The 18,069-nt window shown below is 43.2% G+C and overlaps 2 protein-coding genes across 3 annotated transcripts in view; one reads left to right on the top strand and one right to left on the bottom strand.

Annotated features, from left to right (window-relative positions):
* LOC115473214 overlaps window positions 1–654 on the bottom strand; it is a 68,144-nt gene extending 67,490 nt beyond the window's left edge. Inside the window, exon 1 of the mRNA XM_030207994.1 lies at window positions 432–654. Within this exon, the coding sequence (XP_030063854.1) occupies window positions 432–536 (105 nt within the window). The 5' untranslated portion in view covers window positions 537–654. The remainder of the gene's footprint in view (window positions 1–431) is intronic.
* An 8,075-nt stretch (window positions 655–8,729) lies between these two features.
* MAP2K4 (mitogen-activated protein kinase kinase 4) overlaps window positions 8,730–18,069 on the top strand; it is a 158,083-nt gene continuing 148,743 nt past the window's right edge. For both annotated transcript variants that reach the window (XM_030207980.1, XM_030207981.1), the window contains exon 1: window positions 8,730–8,890. In XM_030207980.1, coding sequence (XP_030063840.1) covers window positions 8,791–8,890 — 100 coding nt within the window. In that variant the 5' untranslated portion in view covers window positions 8,730–8,790. The remainder of the gene's footprint in view (window positions 8,891–18,069) is intronic.

An 18,069-nucleotide genomic window follows, 5' to 3' on the forward strand; every position in this document is an offset into this window, starting at 1 on the left:
AAATGGTCATATCTGGAGCTGTCATATCTACAGTATCAACTGTCACTGCCACATCTTTGGGGAGTGGGAGGGGATCAGTGACCACTGGGGCATTAAGGGAGGTGACATGCGGTCAGCTGATCAGGTAGGGCACTTTTTAAAAACTTAGACTTTACTGAAACAGGTTTAGATAAAAATGTACTACTTTTGCCCTAGACCTTTTTTTCTGTTCCATTATTGCTAAAAAAAAAAAAGTCCAGATTTTAAGCCTGCCCAAGCCTCACCCAAAAACACACCCCCTTGCGATTTACTTGAATTGCGGAGTAAAACGTCCCACTTCTGAGTTTCAAAAATCGCAACCTAGTTGCTTTTGTGAGAAAAACATCCATCTGCTGCTTTTCAGACTTTTTCTCTTTTCAAAATGAGCGCCAATGTATTATTACTTACTGTACCTCAGTAAGGCTGAAAGAATCTGTATGATCTTCTTTACATTCCAAAGGTGTGACTGAAAAGGAGGAAATGAGAACTGAAAGAAGCAAACATTGAAAGATAAACATGGTTCTTTCAGTTGTTTCGGGCTGTGAATCCTGTATGGTCCCAGTGCTGTGCTGTCACCCAGGGAGAAGGATGCTACTCAGGGGAGTTATATAGAGTTGGTCTAGAAAGAAGAGGGGGGAGGCGGACACTGTGCACATAGCCTCAGATAAACCTTCTGGATGTGCTCAGAATGTGAGCAGTTGTGCTTTCATTGCCTAAAACTGTTTTGGAAAGTTTTGGGTTCTGTTTGGTTGAAGGTTAATGATTTAATAAGATCAACAAATTGTGCAAGTCTGTCAAAAATTAAAACATTTGGCATGGTATTATTCCAAAATTAAAGACTCAGGCTTGGGGAAAGTCCAAGGATATAATGCAATATTTGTATGGTAATGCTGTGGATGTGGCACTCTGTGATCCCATAATGTATTCCTGTGGTGATGCTAGGGGGCATTTTTAAGCTTCTCATGGAAGTTGCAGGTCTGTGAGCACTTCATAGTTGTTGCACTAATAAAAAGGAAGTTTTGGACCTGATTCTACAATGTAAATGATTTTATTGAAATACATTGCATGCACTGGAGTATAGCAAAGAAAGCAGACAGAGCTTGAGTAGAAAGAGGGATAAAATAAATCAAATGAAGAAAAAGAGGCAAGGTGTCCCTTTAGAGACGTTGCTCTTAAGCTCCCAGACCCTACTACTACTACTAATTATCATTTCTATAGCGCTACTAGATGTAAGCCGCGCTGTACACTTGAACATGAAGAAACAGTCCCTACTTGACAGAGCTTACAATCTAATTAGGACAGACAAACAGGACAAACAAGAGATAAGGGAATATTAAAGTGAGGATGATAAAATAAGGGTTCTGAACAAGTGAACAAGGGTTAGGAGTTAAAAGCAGCATCAAAAAGGTGGGCTTTTAGCTTAGATTTGAAGACGGCCAGAGATGGAGCTTGACGTACCGGCTCAGGAAGTCTATTCCAGGCATATGGTGCAGCAAGATAAAAGGAACAGAGTCTGGAGTTAGCGGTGGAGGAGAAGGGTGCAGATAAGAGAGATTTACCCAGTGAACAGCGTTCCCGGGGAGGAATGTAGGGAGAGATGAGAGTGGAGAGGTACTGAGGAGCTGCAGAGTGAATGTACTTATAGGTCAATAACAGGAGTTTGAACTGTATATGGAAACAGATAGGAAGCCAGTGAAGTGACTCGAGGAGAGGCCTAATATGAGCATAATGACACTGGCAGAATATTAGTCGTGCAGCAGAATTTTGAACAGATTGAAGAGGAGAGAGATGGCAAAGTGGGAGACCTGTGAGAAGGAAGTTGCAATAGTCTAAGCGAGAGGTGATAAGAGTGTGGATGAGGGTTCTGGTAGTGTGCTCAGAAAGGAAAGGGAGAATTTTGGTCATATTATAGAGAAAGAAACGACAGGTTTTGGCAGTCTGCTGAATATGTGCAGAGGCGAGGGAGGAGACCCTCTGCTAGCCTATCATTAAACGTGCTTATTATGATCTCCTTGAACACCTCTTAGAGGGTACAACTACGCCACTGGCCATGTAGTCCCATTACAATCCCTAAATTTGGGACTCTTCAGTATGCAGGTAAGCTTCGCTATCGGGACCACTTCCACTGCCACATCCTCACAATGGTGGATTGAGCTGTGTGCAACAACTGATTGCATACCATCTCATGTTGACGCCCCACCACCCAAGCAGGTGCAGTGCAGGTGTTATCCAAAAATAGAGCGGATATGTTCTGGGTGTTTATGTACATTTAATAGCAGACTATGGACTTTCCCTTCAGGAATTTGTCCAAACCTTTTTTAAACCCAGATACGCTAACCACCGTTACCACCAGAGCTTAACTATTCTTTAAGTGAAAACATATTTCCTCCTATTCGTTTTGAAAGTATTTACAGGTACCTTCCTTGAGTGTTCTCTAGTCTTTGTATGTTTGGAAGAGTAAAAATCGATTTACTTCTACTCATTCTACACCACTCAGGATTTTGTAGACCTCAATCATATCGCCCCTCATCTGTCTCTTTTCCATATTGAAGAACCCTAACCTCTTTAGGCTTTCCTCATACAAGAGGAGTTCCATCCCTTTTATCATTTTGGTCGCTCTTCTTTGAACCTTTTCTAATTCCGCTATATCTTTTTTGAGATATGGCGACCAGAACTGAACGCAATACTCAAGATGTGGTCGCACCATGGAGCGATACAGAGGCATTTTAGTCACCATCCCTTTCCTAATAATTCCTAGCATCTTGTTTGCTTTTTTGGCTGCCGCCGCACACCAAACATAAGATTTCAGCGTATTATCTACAACAGCAACGATATTTTTCTTGAGTGCTGACCTCCAAGGTGGACCCTAGCATCAAGTAACTATGATTCAGATTATTCTTTCCAATGTGCATCACCTTGCATTTGTCCGCATTAAATTTCATCTGCTGTTTGGATGCCCAGTCTTCCAATTTACCAAGGTCTTCTAGCAATATTTCACAGTCCGCATGTGTTTTAACAACCTTGAATAGTTTTGTGTCATCTGCAAATGTATTCACCTCACTCGTCGTTCTGACTTCCATATCATTTATAAATATGTTAAATAACACTGGGCCCAGTACAGATCCCTTTGACACTACACTATTCACCCTCCTCCATCAAGAGAAATGATCACTTAACCCTACCCTCTGTTTTCTGTCCAATAACCAATTCCTAATCCACACCAGAACACTGCCTCCTATCCCATGACTCTTTAATATTCTTAGGAGTCTCTCACGAGGAACTTTATCAAAAGTTTTCTGAAAATCTAGATACATGACATCAACTGGCTCACCTTTATCCACATGTTTATGCACACCTTCAAAGAAATGAAGGAAATTGGTGAGGCAAGACTTCCCTTGGCTGAACCCATGTTGACTCTCTCCCACTAAACCATGTTTGTCTATGTGTTTTGTAATTTTATTCTTTATAATAGTTTCCACTGTTTTGACCAGCCGATGTGAGATTTACCGGTCTGTAATTTCCCGGGTCACCCCAGGAACCCTTTTAAAAAATTGGCGTCACACTGGCCACCCTCTGATCTTCAGGTACTATGGACGATTTTAATGTTACATATTACTAACAGCAGACAGCAATTTCATGCTTGAGTTCTTTGAGTACCTTTGGATGTATGCCATCCAGTCCAGGTGATACTACTCTTTAATTTGTTAGTTTGGCTCAGTACATCTTCCAGGTTCAGCGAGATTTCTTTCAGTTCCTCTGCATCATCACCCTTGAAATTCATTCAGTTTCTCTGCTATGGCCTTGTCCTCTCTGAGTGCCCCTTTTGCTCCTTCGTGATTTAATGGTCCCACGGATTCCCTTGCATGCTTCCTAATTCTGATGACCTGAAAAAATTGTTACGGTGAGTTTTAGTCGCTGTGGCAAGTTTCTCTTCATATTCACTTTTAGCCTTCTTTATTAATGCTTTGCATCTGACTTGCCAGTACTTATGTTGTTTCTTATTTTCTTTATTTGGGTCTTTTTTCCAGTTTAATTTTGTTTACTTGTTTCAAGTTTATGTTTATGTATTCTATATTTAGTGAGGGTCTGTGTGTGTGTGAAAGAAACCAGGCATTCTATTGGCACTGAAAGTCTGTTTAGGATTGATCTGTACTAATCTGGCCTGTATAGTTTTCCCTATAGATGTAATGATATTCTAGTACCCATTGTAAAGTTTACAGTGTGTGAATTCTGGAAGTTAGTGCTATTATGGAATAGTAGAATTAACCTCTAGGAGTGACATATGTAGAGTTTTGTATTACTTCACAATATGCCTGGTACTGGATTTATCTCACACCTTTATGCACTTATATGTCAAAATTCCACCCATATAACAGTCCACCCCTGACATCACTGCTTACTAAAGATGCTGGACTAGGGAACTAGGACTGACTGGGAACCAAGGGTTAAGTACCTGTATATATTTCCACAATGTTGTGTTATTTTGGTACATATAATTCCCTGGACTGTATTCAGCGTAGACATTTAGGCTGTCTCACACTTTCTCTCAGGAGTGCAGAAATTTGGGATCTATTCCACAGGGACAGAAATCTAACATGTCCTTGCCGGAATCTAACCCATTCTCTTTTTTTTAAATTGTATTTATTTAAATTTTCCAATATATCACCACATAAAGTGAATATGCAATCAGCATTATTTAACATTAGGAAACAAAAATGATAAGTATATAGCTTTACAGCCCATTTGTCCACAAGTTAAAGAAATTTGATTCCAAGATTAAGGAAATTAAAAAAGAAAAAAAATACAAAAATTAATAATCAATAGATGCTTCCTCTGGTTCAGACCCCAGCCTGCTAAATTAGGGAAGGTTTACTATAGTCACATCAACTCTTGCATTAATAAACTCTTTCAACTGTTTTGGATCTACAAACTGAAAATGTTTACCCTCAAGCATCACATTACAAAAACAAGGAAATCGCAAAACAAAATTTGCTCCCAATGCCACCACCCTGGGGCGAAGTTCCAAAAAGGCCCTTCGTCTGATCTGTGTAGGCCGTGAGAGATCTGGAAAGATACGGACCTTTGAGCCCAAAAACAGATTTTCTAAGTGTCTCAACAAAAGCCGTAGTACGGCATTCCTATCAGGCTCCAACGCGAAAGTGGCAAGCAGAGTTAACCTCTGAGTAACTATTTCTAATGAGCTTTCTAGGAATGAGGTAAGATTCATTCCCTCCCCTATTACGGGGGGGTTTCCCACCACCACTCCAGTACTCCCGATGGAATAAGCCCGTGTAATGGGAGGGAGTGAGTCCTTGTCCATTCCCAGGATGTCCACCAAATATTTTTTAACCATCTCCAAAGGAGAAATTAACGGCGATTTGGGAAAATTAAGAAACCTAAGGTTAAGCCTTTTAGTCTGATTTTCAAGGTATTCAAGTCGTTTATGTAGGAAATTATTGTCTTTAACCAAAGCTGTTTCTATAGATCCCATTTCTTGAATTTTGATATCCACACGTTCCAATTTCTGGGTTTGCTGTGCAGTCACTTGTGCTTGAAGCAGGGCAGCCTCAGAAAGAACTTCAATATCAGAAGAATTCTGCTTTAAAGTAGTTTGCATAGAGGTTTGGATATTGTAAACCATATCCCATAGTGACTCCAGCGTCACAATTGCTGGTCTAATCACTCCACTAGCCACAGCAGGAGATTGAGGTAGACTATCAGCCCGAGCTAACTTGGAAACAATAGCTTGAGGCAAAATACCTTTGAAGCCTGTTGTAGTAATGTTTCCCGAAGTTGAGAATCTATCTCTGTTGCTGCAGTCATACCCTCAGACAGGACCAGCTGAGCCACTTCAGCGTCTGTCTCTGTTTGAACAGCCAGCAACTCTCTTCCAGGCTGGGGAGGTGCAATTCGCTCCACAGGGCTCAAGGAAGCCCCGTTTCCTCTCTCAATCGACTCCGAAGGGCCAAGAGCTGCAGTGGGGGTCGAAGTTCCCTGAGGACCCGGTTGCTGCCTGGGAAATTGCAGGGTTGTTTGTTTCATCGTCGAGGAGGTCACAGGAACCGAGGGAAATTCCTTTACCTTCCCCCTCCGCTTCCCCATGGTTAACGAGGCTACAGAGGCACCGAGAGAAACTCACAAACACAGCAGCCTCCAGGAGCAAACACAGGTGCGTCTATTCACAGTGCCATCTTGGAAAAACGAGGAAAAAGCCTAACCCATTCTCATGGAGAATCTAACCATTCCTGCGGGAATCTAACTCATCCCCGCCTGACCTCGTGGGAATCTAACCCATCTCCGCCGCAAGTAGTGCCCTCCACCCAGCTCCCGGCCCGCCCAGCCCTTGCTGTGCCGCAGTCACCTTGACCTCCTCTCCCCAAGAAAGTCAGATTCTATAAGCAGTAAAAATACTAGTACAAGTAATATAAATCATTTTCTTCTGTACTCTGCTAAGACAGCAGATGTACAGATCAGAACAGGATCCAAAGCAGTCCAAATTACAAAACAAATAAAGTCAGAAACAACAGTTTATACCTAATTGTTCAACCACCCTTAGGATTCACCTTTGGGCTTAAAAAACAAAACCATGTGCATATAAGGACTGGATAAATGAATTAAAACAAAGTTTAAAGCAAATGTCCTTAATATGCAATAATGAAACAGTGAAGGAATATTTACATAGCAAGCAGCCTGAGGAAAAAGATTTATTTTCTACTGAACATAATTAATTTTGTATGAACTTGGCAGCTAACATTATGCTGAAGCAGCTGAACTGGACAATGTTGACACATTTAGACTGACGCTGGACACAACGTCTGCATGAAGGAAGCCCTTCCCGCATTACTCAATACCTTTCTGTGGAAAAGTAGTAATAGTGCATTTTTATAATATACCACTGCAGTTCACAAAACAAAAGGAGCAAGTTCTCACATGCCATCTTTTTCTTTTGATGTAGGCACAGGGGACACAAAGATTTTAAATGCTCCCAGGTTTCAACCTAATTCATGTTTAATGTAGGATATAAAAGTCATAATAAATTCTATATATATAAAAGGCAAGACCAACGTTCTATGAAGCCTCCAGCCGGAAGTGTGAAGCGCCAGAGATATCCGGTTTCCCCATGAGTGAAGGAAAACAGCACAGCATGAAATCTCATACAGTGAAGGACTCAGAGGGGGGAGGGGAGAGAGATGCCCTAACTCTCTCTGTAACAAAAACACAGAACAGCAGGAAACTTAACACTGAAGGACTGGACTCGGAGGGGGAGGAAGAGAGGGCAGGGACACACACTCCCACATGCACACTCTGAAGAAAACCTTGCTAGCCCCCGTTTCATTTGCATCAGAAACGGGGCTTTTTTACTAGTAAATAAATAAACAGATAGAAACTCTGAATGTTGAGCACCTGATTCTTCATAACATGATGTCTGTTTTAGGGGCCTCCCCCCCCAAAAAAAAAAAAAAATCTTTCCGCGAATATAACATTGCTAGGGTGTTCCTAAAACCGGCAAGAGGTAACCAGCCCCTCCAAATGACACACTGATTAGGATTTATAAAAAATTACTACTCTCTAGGTATGAAAAGTTATTCCGTTATTATACTTCCTCTGTGTACATGCCTGTACAAGCCGACATGTTTGAAAATAAAAGTGAGATTAAACAAAAATACAGAACGACGTGGAAGCAGCAGCTCAAAGGTCTGCTTGCTTTGTTTTGAGTGTACGGCGATGACGGCTGCGTGAGTAACGGGAAACAGAGACTTGCCTAATCAGCTTTAACTATAAACATTTCTATAGCGCTACTAGACTTACGCAGCGCTGTACAAATTAACATGAAAAGACAGTCCCTGCTCAACAGAGCTTACAATCTAAATTGGACAGACAAACAGAGTGGTAGGGGTGATACATTATCCCGACTTCATCCATCCACCTATCCTCCGGCCCTGGGTGCCCTCCTGGCACATACCTGAAAAGACAGTGTGGCACCCTAGTGGTTTCTTCGGGGCACGAAACATCCCCACTCTTTCCTACCCGCTGTTTGCTGATCCTCACTGTCTCCACTTTTTTTGATAAAATGGATGGCTGCCCGGCCTTTCAGCGGTGGCCTCGCAACTCTTCCGCGGAAGTCTCGCGAAGTCGCCGCTGGAATCCTTGAAAAAAAATGTGGAGACAGCGGGCAGGAAAGAGTGGGGAATCTTTCCTGTCCCGAAGAAGGCACCAGACAGGTTATCCTGAGGCATGTGCGGGAGGGCACAAAGCACTTTTCGTGGGGATTCCGCATGACCTGGGTCTGTCCCCGCTCAGCCCTCTAGGGCAGAGATGTTGGCTCTCTCTCTCCCCCTCCTGGGAGTGCAGGAATGCGGGATTACTCCCCCCCCCCCCCCCGGAGTCTGGCGATTTTGGTTCTCTCACACCTCCTTTTATTTATCAATTAAACTCCTACATCGCAAAATCAGTATTCTCGGCTCTCACACCTCTCTCGGGAGTACAAGAATTCGGAAGCTCTGCTCACCCGAACCACCTTTCCCGCGAGCGCACACATTTTGGATCCCCCCCCCCCATTCCCGAGAGTGCATAGATTACCTCCCCTCTGGAAAGCAGAGATTTTAGCCTCAATTGCACCTTCCCCGGGAGTGCAGGAATTCGGGGAAAGCAGAGTTAATAGTTACTGGTCCGCCCTGCTGCGTTGTCGGTCCCAGCCGCTAGGGGGCCGCTGCTGTCGGCCGCTTGCTGCATTGCAGCGTCGGAGCTGCGGTGCTGGAATCTCTCGCAACAATGGCGACTCCCAACCCGGGCAATAGCTCCGGCGGCGGCGGTAGCCCGAGTGCGGCCTTCCCGGGGACGCCGCCGGCCCCGGCGCTCAGCAGCATGCAGGGTAAGTGGGGGGCAAGAAGGGAGTAGCAGGTAGGGACTTTTCGGAATCGCTTCGGGTTGCCCGGCCCAGGCCTCGAGAGGAGCTGGGCCGCAGTCGGATGAACACGCCGGCTCTGTGCTTCAAGACAGGCGCTGGTTCCAGGGCCTGCATACGGAACCGCTGCCGAGAGCTATCCTCCTCTACTCCCCGGGGCTGTTACTGCTGGGATTAGCTCTTTGAGCTGCGGCAACAGATCCGTTAGGGGGGCTGGGTGATGCAGAAGATCCCAGCAGCATGAGGGGGCATCCAGGAAAAGGGGTGATGCAGATTGACTTTCAGCAGCGTTAAGTCCCCCCCCCCCCAATGAAAAGGTGATGCGGAAGACCCTTAGCAGCCAGTCCCCAGCCACTTCCCTGGAAAGGTTTTATGCAGATACTCCAGCAACTTGAGGTGCACCAGGGAAAGAGTGAGATACTGAGGACCCTGGGGATAGGGGATGATGCTAAGAACCCCAGCAGCCGGAAGGGGCCCCAGGAAAAGAAGCTATTTCTGAGGATCCCCAGCATTTTGAAGAGCCCTGGAGAGTGGGAATGATGCTGAGGATCTCTAGTAGCTTGAGCCCCAAGCCAGAGAAAGGGAGCGATGCTGAGGTCCCCAGCAGCCTGATGGTCCTCTAAGGAGAGGGATTGATGTACAGTATCATCAGTAGATTGAAAATTCCACACAGGAAAGTCAAGTAGTTAAGAGCCCTTTTTTTTTTTTTTTCAAACTGTGAGTACTTAGAAGACTGATATATTACTTAGAGAAGGTGACTTTGAAACTGTTTTATAAAAGGTTCTCTGCCCTCATTGAACTATTGTAATAATCTTTTTACAAGCTGGTATGCTGGCCTTTCAATGTATTCAAAGTGTGACTGCTCAGCTACTAAATGGGTCAAAAAGAGGGAGCAAATCTTCCTTGTATTGGCATTGCTTCACTGGTTACTGATTGAGCTATTTATTTTTAGTTATGTGGTTAATTTTTAAGGAATTACACCTAGGCCTTCCTTTGGAATTAAGGGTTATGTTGAAAATATAAATGTTGCCTTCTGCTGGCTCTCAAATTTTGAAACCTGGCAGAACTTCAGATGATGGTTGATACATGGTCGTAAGGAGAATGTTGAAGGCTGTTGAAAAAGTCTTCTCTGCTATAAGATAGATCAAAATCATAATATGTTGTCATTTTGACCTTGAATATTGTGTTCAGTTCTGTTCGCCGCATCTCAAAAAAGATATAGTGGAATTAGAAAAGGTGCAGAGAAGGGTGACGAAAATGATAAAGGGGATGGGATGACTTCCCTATGAGGAAAGGCTAAAGCAGCTAGGGCTCTTCAGCTTGGAGAAAAGGCGGCTGAGGGGAGATATGATAGAGGTCTATAAAATAATGAGTGGAGTTGAACGGGTAGATATGAAGCGTCTGTTCACGCTTTCCAAAAATACTAGGACTAGGGGGCATGCGATTAATCAACAATGTAGTAAATTTAAAACGAACCGGAGAAAATGTTTCTTCACTCAATGTGTTTAAACTCTCAAAAAAGATATAGTAGAATTGGAAAAGGTACAGCGAAGGGCGACGAAAATGATAGTGGGGATGGGACGACTTTCCTATGAAGAGAGGCTGAGAAGGCTAGGGCTTTTCAGCTTGGAGAAGAGACGGCTGAGGGGAGATATGATAGAAGTGTATAAAATAATGAGTGGAATGGATCGGGTGGATGTGAAGCGACTGTTCACGCTATCCAAAAATACTAGGACTAGAGGGCATGAGTTGAAGCTACAGTGTGGTAAATTTAAAACGAATCGGAGAAAATTTTTCTTCACCCAACGTGTAATTAGACTCTGGAATTCATTGCCGGAGAACGTGGTACGGGCGGTTAGCTTGACGGAGTTTAAAAAGGGGTTAGATAGATTCCTAAAGGACAAGTCCATAGACCGCTATTAAATGGACTTGGAAAAATTCCGCATTTTTAGGTATAACTTGTCTGGAATGTTTTTACGTTTGGGGAGCGTGCCAGGTGCCCTTGACCTAGATTGGCCACTGTCGGTGACAGGATGCTGGGCTAGATGGACCTTTGGTCTTTCCCAGTATGGCACTACTTATGTACTTATGTACTTATTGCCAGAGAATATGGTAAAGGCGGATAGCGTAGCGGAGTTTAAAAAAGGTTTGGATGGCTTCCTAAAGAAAAAGTCCATAGACAGTTATTAAATGGGGAAAATCCACTATTTCTGGGATAAGCAGTATAAAATGTTTTGTACATTTTTGGGATCTTACTGGGTATTTGTGACCTGGATTGGCCACTGTTGGAAACAGGATGCTGGGCTCGATGGACCTTTGGTCTCTCCCAGTATGGCAATACTTATATACTTATTTGGTTTCATGAGTGATTAATTCAAGTAGTTGTTGGTATTGTATTTATGTGTTGTGTTATGACTGTGTGTGCTTTTTGGAATCCCCCTCAAGGACATTGGTTTGGAGGGATATAAAGATAAAATGTAAGATGCTTTTACTGTAGAATGTTTGTATACTCATGAAATTGAGTTCATCTGGTTAATTCTGAAAGGGTGGTAATAATTTCTGGTACATTATGTTTGTATGTGTTGGTATGACACTTTATATGCAAATTGTATTAGACATTTTTCCTGTGGTTAAAAAAAAAGAGAAATAAGGGCTTGGATTTTTGGATGGAGTGAAGAACTAGTCTAATAGTTAGATTGCCCTACTTTGTCTGTACACTTGTCTTTTAGATTGTAAGCTCGTTGACCAGGGACTGTCCTTCTATGTTGTCCTTCTATGTTAATTGTACAGCGCTGCGTAACCCTAGTAGCGCTTTAGAAATGTTAAGTAGTAGTAGATTGGCAGGCTGAGAACAGGGTTCATATTGTACTGATTCTCCTTTTGACCTTGAGCAAGATTTACTGAAGCATGCTATGGTGTAGGGATGTGCTAACATGTCACTTGTCTTTTAAAATCCAAGCTTAAAGTGAGTACAGTAGCCTGTGAAGGAGCTAAGGGGCTCCTTTAATAAAGTGTGGTAAAGTTTTGCACTTGTAGTGCAAAAATTAACACATAAGTGCAAAGCCTGTGTGGTAAATGCAGGGGGCATGCCCAACAGCTGCCCTGCATTTACTGCATAGGGGCAGAGCCTTACCACACTGGCACTGTTACATGCCTGGGCAGATTGCAAAAACTGCAGACATGGAGACCACCTGTCCCCTCTCAGCCCATTTTCATCTCCCCTTCTGGCCCGATCTCCCTACTCCAAATTTCTGATGATCTCCTCCCCCAAAGCAAAGCCCCCCACACATGTATGTCAACCCTCCTTACCCTCCAAGCCCTCCTCCCATTGTCTCCTGGATTTACTCAGAGGTGATCCTGAGGCTGTTAAAACCTGGGGGAGTGCTTGCCCTTACCTCGGCTGTTAGGTTTCAGAGCCCAAAGTGTGTTCAAGGAAATAAACACACAACACAACTTACAAGTAGAAAATAATAGCTAAAGCTTTAGGAAAGACTGTCATGTAGGTGCAGATCCAGCAGCTTTCCTAGACAGGCTTCTAATCCCTATTTCAGCTGAGCTGTTTTTATTAGCAATTTTCAGGATACAGATATATTCCTTGGCATGATAAGGTAATTGGCAAGCAACATGCTTTTATTTTTTCAGTCCTTTTCTGTTACATTAACATGTACTGGCCCACATGCATCCTTTTTTGGCTAAGCTACGCACACTTTGCTTGGTTTCCTTCATGTCTTAGGTTTCAGGGCATTTGCTAGTACATTTGGTTCAACAGATAATTTTCCTCAGCCAAATATTCACAGCCCATACCCTTCAAGGCTACTGGTTTCAGCTACAGAGGAACTTAACAATTCCTCTTCATTATATGACTGACACTTTCCATTTCTCCCTCATCTCCTACTGAACCCTAACTCTCCAGTTCTCCCAGGCCCTTACAGCAGTCCCTGGTGTTGTAGTGGACTGGAGAAGTCCCTCTTCGCTTCTGCCACATCTGTCTCTGAGTTCCAAATGGTGCCTATGACCCCTAGCGGTAATCTCATGGTACTAGTGCTAGGGGCTCACTTTTCCATGTATGGAAAAATTGCCCTTAAATAGAAGGCAGCCCCCCGCCTTCCACTCCAGCTCTGGTTCACTATACTATCAGGGATCACCTGGGTGTGATGGAGAGTCTAGGGAAGTGCCGGGAGCATTGAGTGTATGTGAGAGTGGGGCTTTGCTTGTGGGAGAAGCTTATAGAGGATTTTGATCAGGGAGTGGTGGGATCAGATCGTGGGGTATGAGAAGGTGATCAGGAGAATGAGGAGGGGGTATGAGAAGGTAATTGGAGAGATTCGATGGGGGGGGGGGGGGGGGTTATCAGTAGTCTTTGCTGTCAGGGCTGTGCTACTGGACTGTCAGCAGCGTGTTTGCACTTACTTTCTCCTCTTCAGGTGGCAGTACATGCAACTGCACTGTTGGTAGTCATGACAGCTATAGCGTGGCACTGCATTACATTCAAGCTGCCATCAACAGCCACTCCTCTGCTCCATACCTCTCATGCCTACTCGCCACCCCTGTCTCCATGAAGCAGCTAGCATGGAGTTTTAACATATTTTAGACATTAGTCCTGGTGTGCTAACATCTACTGTACAGTAACAATTGCGCTAGGTGTAACACAGCTTAAAAGGTTCTCTAATTATGTGCTTGAGGCAGCAGAGGTTAACGATGCTGTTTGTGGTCTTTGTCAAGCCACAACAAGATTTGAATTCTGGTTTTCCTGGTTTGCAGCCTGCTACACAAATCCCTATGCTAAATGGATTTTCCAGTGAAGTAACCCTTATTTTCTGAAGACTTTTGGTTTTCTAGGTTTTGTGTAATTGTTGAATAGATGACATTACAAGTCATTGTGTTGTGTACTCCTTATTTTGATACATGTGTTGTGAATTTGTATTTTATTTATTTACTGTCCTTTTGAAGAAATATACCAAACGTTGTATAATAAGAGTAAGCTGGAAATGGGCAATAGACAATCATGACAGTAAAAATAACGTAATGTGTGCTGTTGTTTGTATATAATATGCTGCTTACATCAGGAGAAAACTAGGGGTAGGCATTTAAGGGTCCTTTTACTAAGCTTCGCTAAAAAGCGGCTGGTGGTAGTTTTGGCGCACGGGTTTCCTGTGCACTCCGGCCACTTTCTATCGTGGCTCTAAAATGGCTGAAATTCTATGTCTGCCATTAATAGCCACATGCTAATTTCCTTTATTTATTTATTTATTTATTTATTTATTTATTTATTATTGCATTTACAATTTTTTCAAGTAGAAATCTTGAAACAGAATAGATGACTATAGGTCATTACAGAACTTAAGGAAACTAATTTTTTACAATCTTATTTAAATCATGGCCTTTGCTCATCTTTAGTCCACTATAAGGAGGCAATTCCTCAATTACATAGGAAAAGTTACTTATTAACAAAGTTAAAGAAAAAAGCAGCAGAAAAGAAGGTCGAGTGATATTAAACTTATCACGGCGTTGAAGTTATTATATTCCTTGGTTGTGGCTTAGCTGAGTTAGCAATCTTGGTTTCTGAGAAAGAGTTCAGTTGTTTAGAGTCAAATTCAGCAGAACATAGTACAAGCTTACCAAGAGTCTGAAGTTCAAAAAAGGCAGACTTTACCACATTCTTAATTTGAGTTTTCACCATTAAAGCAGAGTTGACAGTTACTTCTAAGCTATGCACATCTTGGGAGATCAAGATGGCGACCAAGCAGGATGCATGACTAAGACGCTCCTGATAACTCTCTACAATTTACCTTTTTTCTCGATGAAAAATGCCGAAAAGGAAGGGCAAGCCGAAGGGATCACTCCTCCCGAAGCAGGGCACTTCCTTGCCTGGACAGCAGTCTTTGCCTGCATCTTGGGTTTCTACTCCGAACGCGGACGTTTCCATTAGTGGGGCTGGGAAGAGCCCCACTCTGGAGAGCGATTTCTCGCTCAGCCCGCTGGGACCGTTGACCCCGACGCCACCTCATGCACCCGGAAGCGCTGTGCCGATTGCGGACAGAAGCGCAGATTCGAAGGAGTGGCGCGCTCCGGTTGCCGTAGCGATGCCCGATGTAAGCTTGGGGCTGGCAAAAGGAGCCCAGCGTATGACCGGAATATCCCCGGGGGAAATCCTAGAGGACTCGCCGATAACAACTACACAAGAAGAAGTAACTTCTTGTGTTCTGGCAATGCAGCGTCTGATTAAACCCCAGGAGGTATCGCTGGAGACGATTTGGACGGCCCTGGAATCACTTCACAAGGTCTGTACCTCATTTATTACCGTCTCCTTGAATAATTCTGCACAGATAAACTTATTAAAATCTCAGACTGAGGGGTTATTGAAAAAACAAACTGACTTGGAAGGACAAATGGGGAAAATGTCTCAACAACAAGCATTAATTTCAGGGGATCGAATTCTAACTCATAGGAAGCTTGAGAACCTTGAAAACTTGTCAAGAAACCTGAATTTAAGATTATTAAATTTTCCAAGATCCAAATTTGTCACTCCTAAGGATATGTTTGTGAAGTTCTTAAAAGAGGTATATAAATACACTGATCAATCATTACCCCCAATTCAAAAAATTTATTACCTGGAAATGAAGACCTCCCCAAAACAAGACACTCTTAAACAGATTAATCCATCTGAAATCTTGGACTTAACAAACTTTCTAGAGCAGTCGATGGATAATACAGAGACTAGAGCAACCTTAATTGTTACTTTTGTCTTTTTGCAAGATAAAGAATCTTTAATGAGACTTTATTTTAAAGATATTCATCCAGACTTTAAAGGAAGTAAAGTCTCTATATTTCCAGACATTGCACGATGGACACAACAGAGAAGAAAAAAATTTTTGGATATGAGACAAGAGTCTCTTAATATAGGGGCGGTCTTCCAGCTACGATTCCCATGCAAATGTATGCTGATATTCAAGGAGAAAAAATATATATTCTTCGAACCTGACCAATTGCGGTCCTTCCTTGATACGAAGAGGAACCAGGTTCCACTCCAAACCATGAGTCTTGAAAAAATTTAAAATTTAGAAACTAATGCTTGTCTTCCTTTAATTACTTTGGTTATGCCAGCTTTCTTTGGTTTTTCAATCCACCTTGATCTCCATATACCATTCTAGTGGACTATAAAATCCATTTTCAATATAAGATTGATGTATAGATTATTTCCTTTTATTTCTGTTGTTTGAATTGGATGTATCTATTCAAAGAGGTTTATCTTTGTTTAAAATTGAAATTAATAAAGAAATATAAAAAAAAAAAAAAAAGCTATGCACATCTTAGGAAATAGAAATACTAGTATTTTCAAAACCAACATATAGGACAATCACATAATGGGGACTGACAAACTAACATAAGTTCCATTTTTGCAAAGTTTACACTCGGTCTCTTTAAAGACATCAGTCACTATCTACAGGCAATGTTTGAGCTTCTCAAACACCATAGAAGTTGCGACAGGAAAAGGAAAAAAAAATGGATGTCGTCGGCATAGATGTATACTGGGCAGTCAGGTCATGAAAATGTGGCAAATTGTCATCAGATGTTAAAAAAAATAAAAGGAAAAGGAAGATCCTGAGGTACTCCTGTCTTTAAGGCACAACATCTGAGGAAGTGCCATTCAAATCTTGTTGACGCCAGTTTGTCAAGAATGAAGTAAACCAAGATAGCACAGTAACCCACTAAACAATAGAGTCTAGGTGACTAACAATATTTCATGATTAATAGAATCAAAAGTACAAGAACTATATAGGAGTACTAAAAAAATATGAACAGTTGTCTAAATTCCAGTCTCATCACATCTATAGTTGATGAGCAGAGTCTCAGAACTATATTGTTTTTTTTAAATCCTTACTCGGTTGTGGTAAAACTGTTCTATCAACAACCTTTGCAGCAGTAGGATGGAAAGAGATAAGTCTTTAGTGAAATAAGACTGACATATCTTCAAGTCCTTCTTAACTGTGGTCAAACAAGCAATCAACAGAATCGGGAATCATACCCTTTTTAAATGATGCATTCCTTGTCATCTACAGCAGATGAATCCATTAACTGATGGGTTGTATCTGCCTACCAGCAGGTGGAGAAAGAAAACACTGAAAAACCATAGTGCCTCTTGGACGGCTAGCCCCAATTGTCTTCAGTATTTCTCTATCTCTCAGCAGGTGTAGACGTAGCTTGATCAGCTCCTGGATTTCAGACTGCCTGGGGTGACTCCTGTGCTTTGCCAGTTGAGCAGGGGTGTTGTGGCTGGTGGTGCCCGCTTTAAAGGCATATAGGTTCGCCCTTTCCCTGCCTTACCCATTCCCCCCGCCTCCCGGAGTCCCTCTGTTGCTGCCTGCCTCCAACTTTCCTCACAGCGTTAAAAAAAAAAAAAAGCGCACTTTTACTGCGTGGCTGTTCTGAGGCTTTTTCCAGAGATTCTGGCTCTGTGCAGCTTGACCGGAGCTCGTTGACTCGGTCTTCTGAGTTGACAGTGGTGCCCAGCTCTTCCGGGGAGGTCCCACAGACGCCATTCTGAATGGGGTAAGTTTTGGTGCGAAGCCGCCATTTTATTGCCATATTTCCGTCCAGTCGGGCGATGGCTGCTGAGGGAGTTAAGCGCTGCTCCCGTTGTGGTAAACACAGATCAGCAGCGGGGCTGTGTAAAACGTTCTCCTTAAACGCTCATGCTAGTATGGGCATGGTGAGCGATGTTTCTTCCCGCTCGATGGAGCTGGCAGCAGGCGCCATTTTGGAAGCGCCACATGTCTCGACCCTCACGGTTGCGGAGGAGTCTGATTGCAGGGGGACACCTCGTTTAGAGGCTGCCAGAGGAGCTCCTACATCCGTTTCTCCTAATTCGGAGGCGGAGGGCCAGGGTGAATTTTTCTTCCCTGAGTTTGTGCTTTTAATGCATAAAGGCGTTCATGCTGAAAAGAGCTCTGCCGCAGGTGTCTGACACTGCGTGCCTCCTGGCTTTCCTCCGGGTGCTGAGGCCCCGGGGATGGCTTCAGTTATTTCCTTCCCCTGGGCATTGGAAACACGCTAAACATAGACTGGTAAATTCCCCGTCTGAAAGTGGTGCATATCCCCCCCCCCCCCCCCCCCCCCCCGTGGTCGGGCTGTGGGGAGTCTGAGGG

The sequence above is a fragment of the Microcaecilia unicolor genome, chromosome 6, assembly GCF_901765095.1.
Source record: "Microcaecilia unicolor chromosome 6, aMicUni1.1, whole genome shotgun sequence".
Lineage (NCBI taxonomy): Eukaryota > Metazoa > Chordata > Amphibia > Gymnophiona > Siphonopidae > Microcaecilia > Microcaecilia unicolor.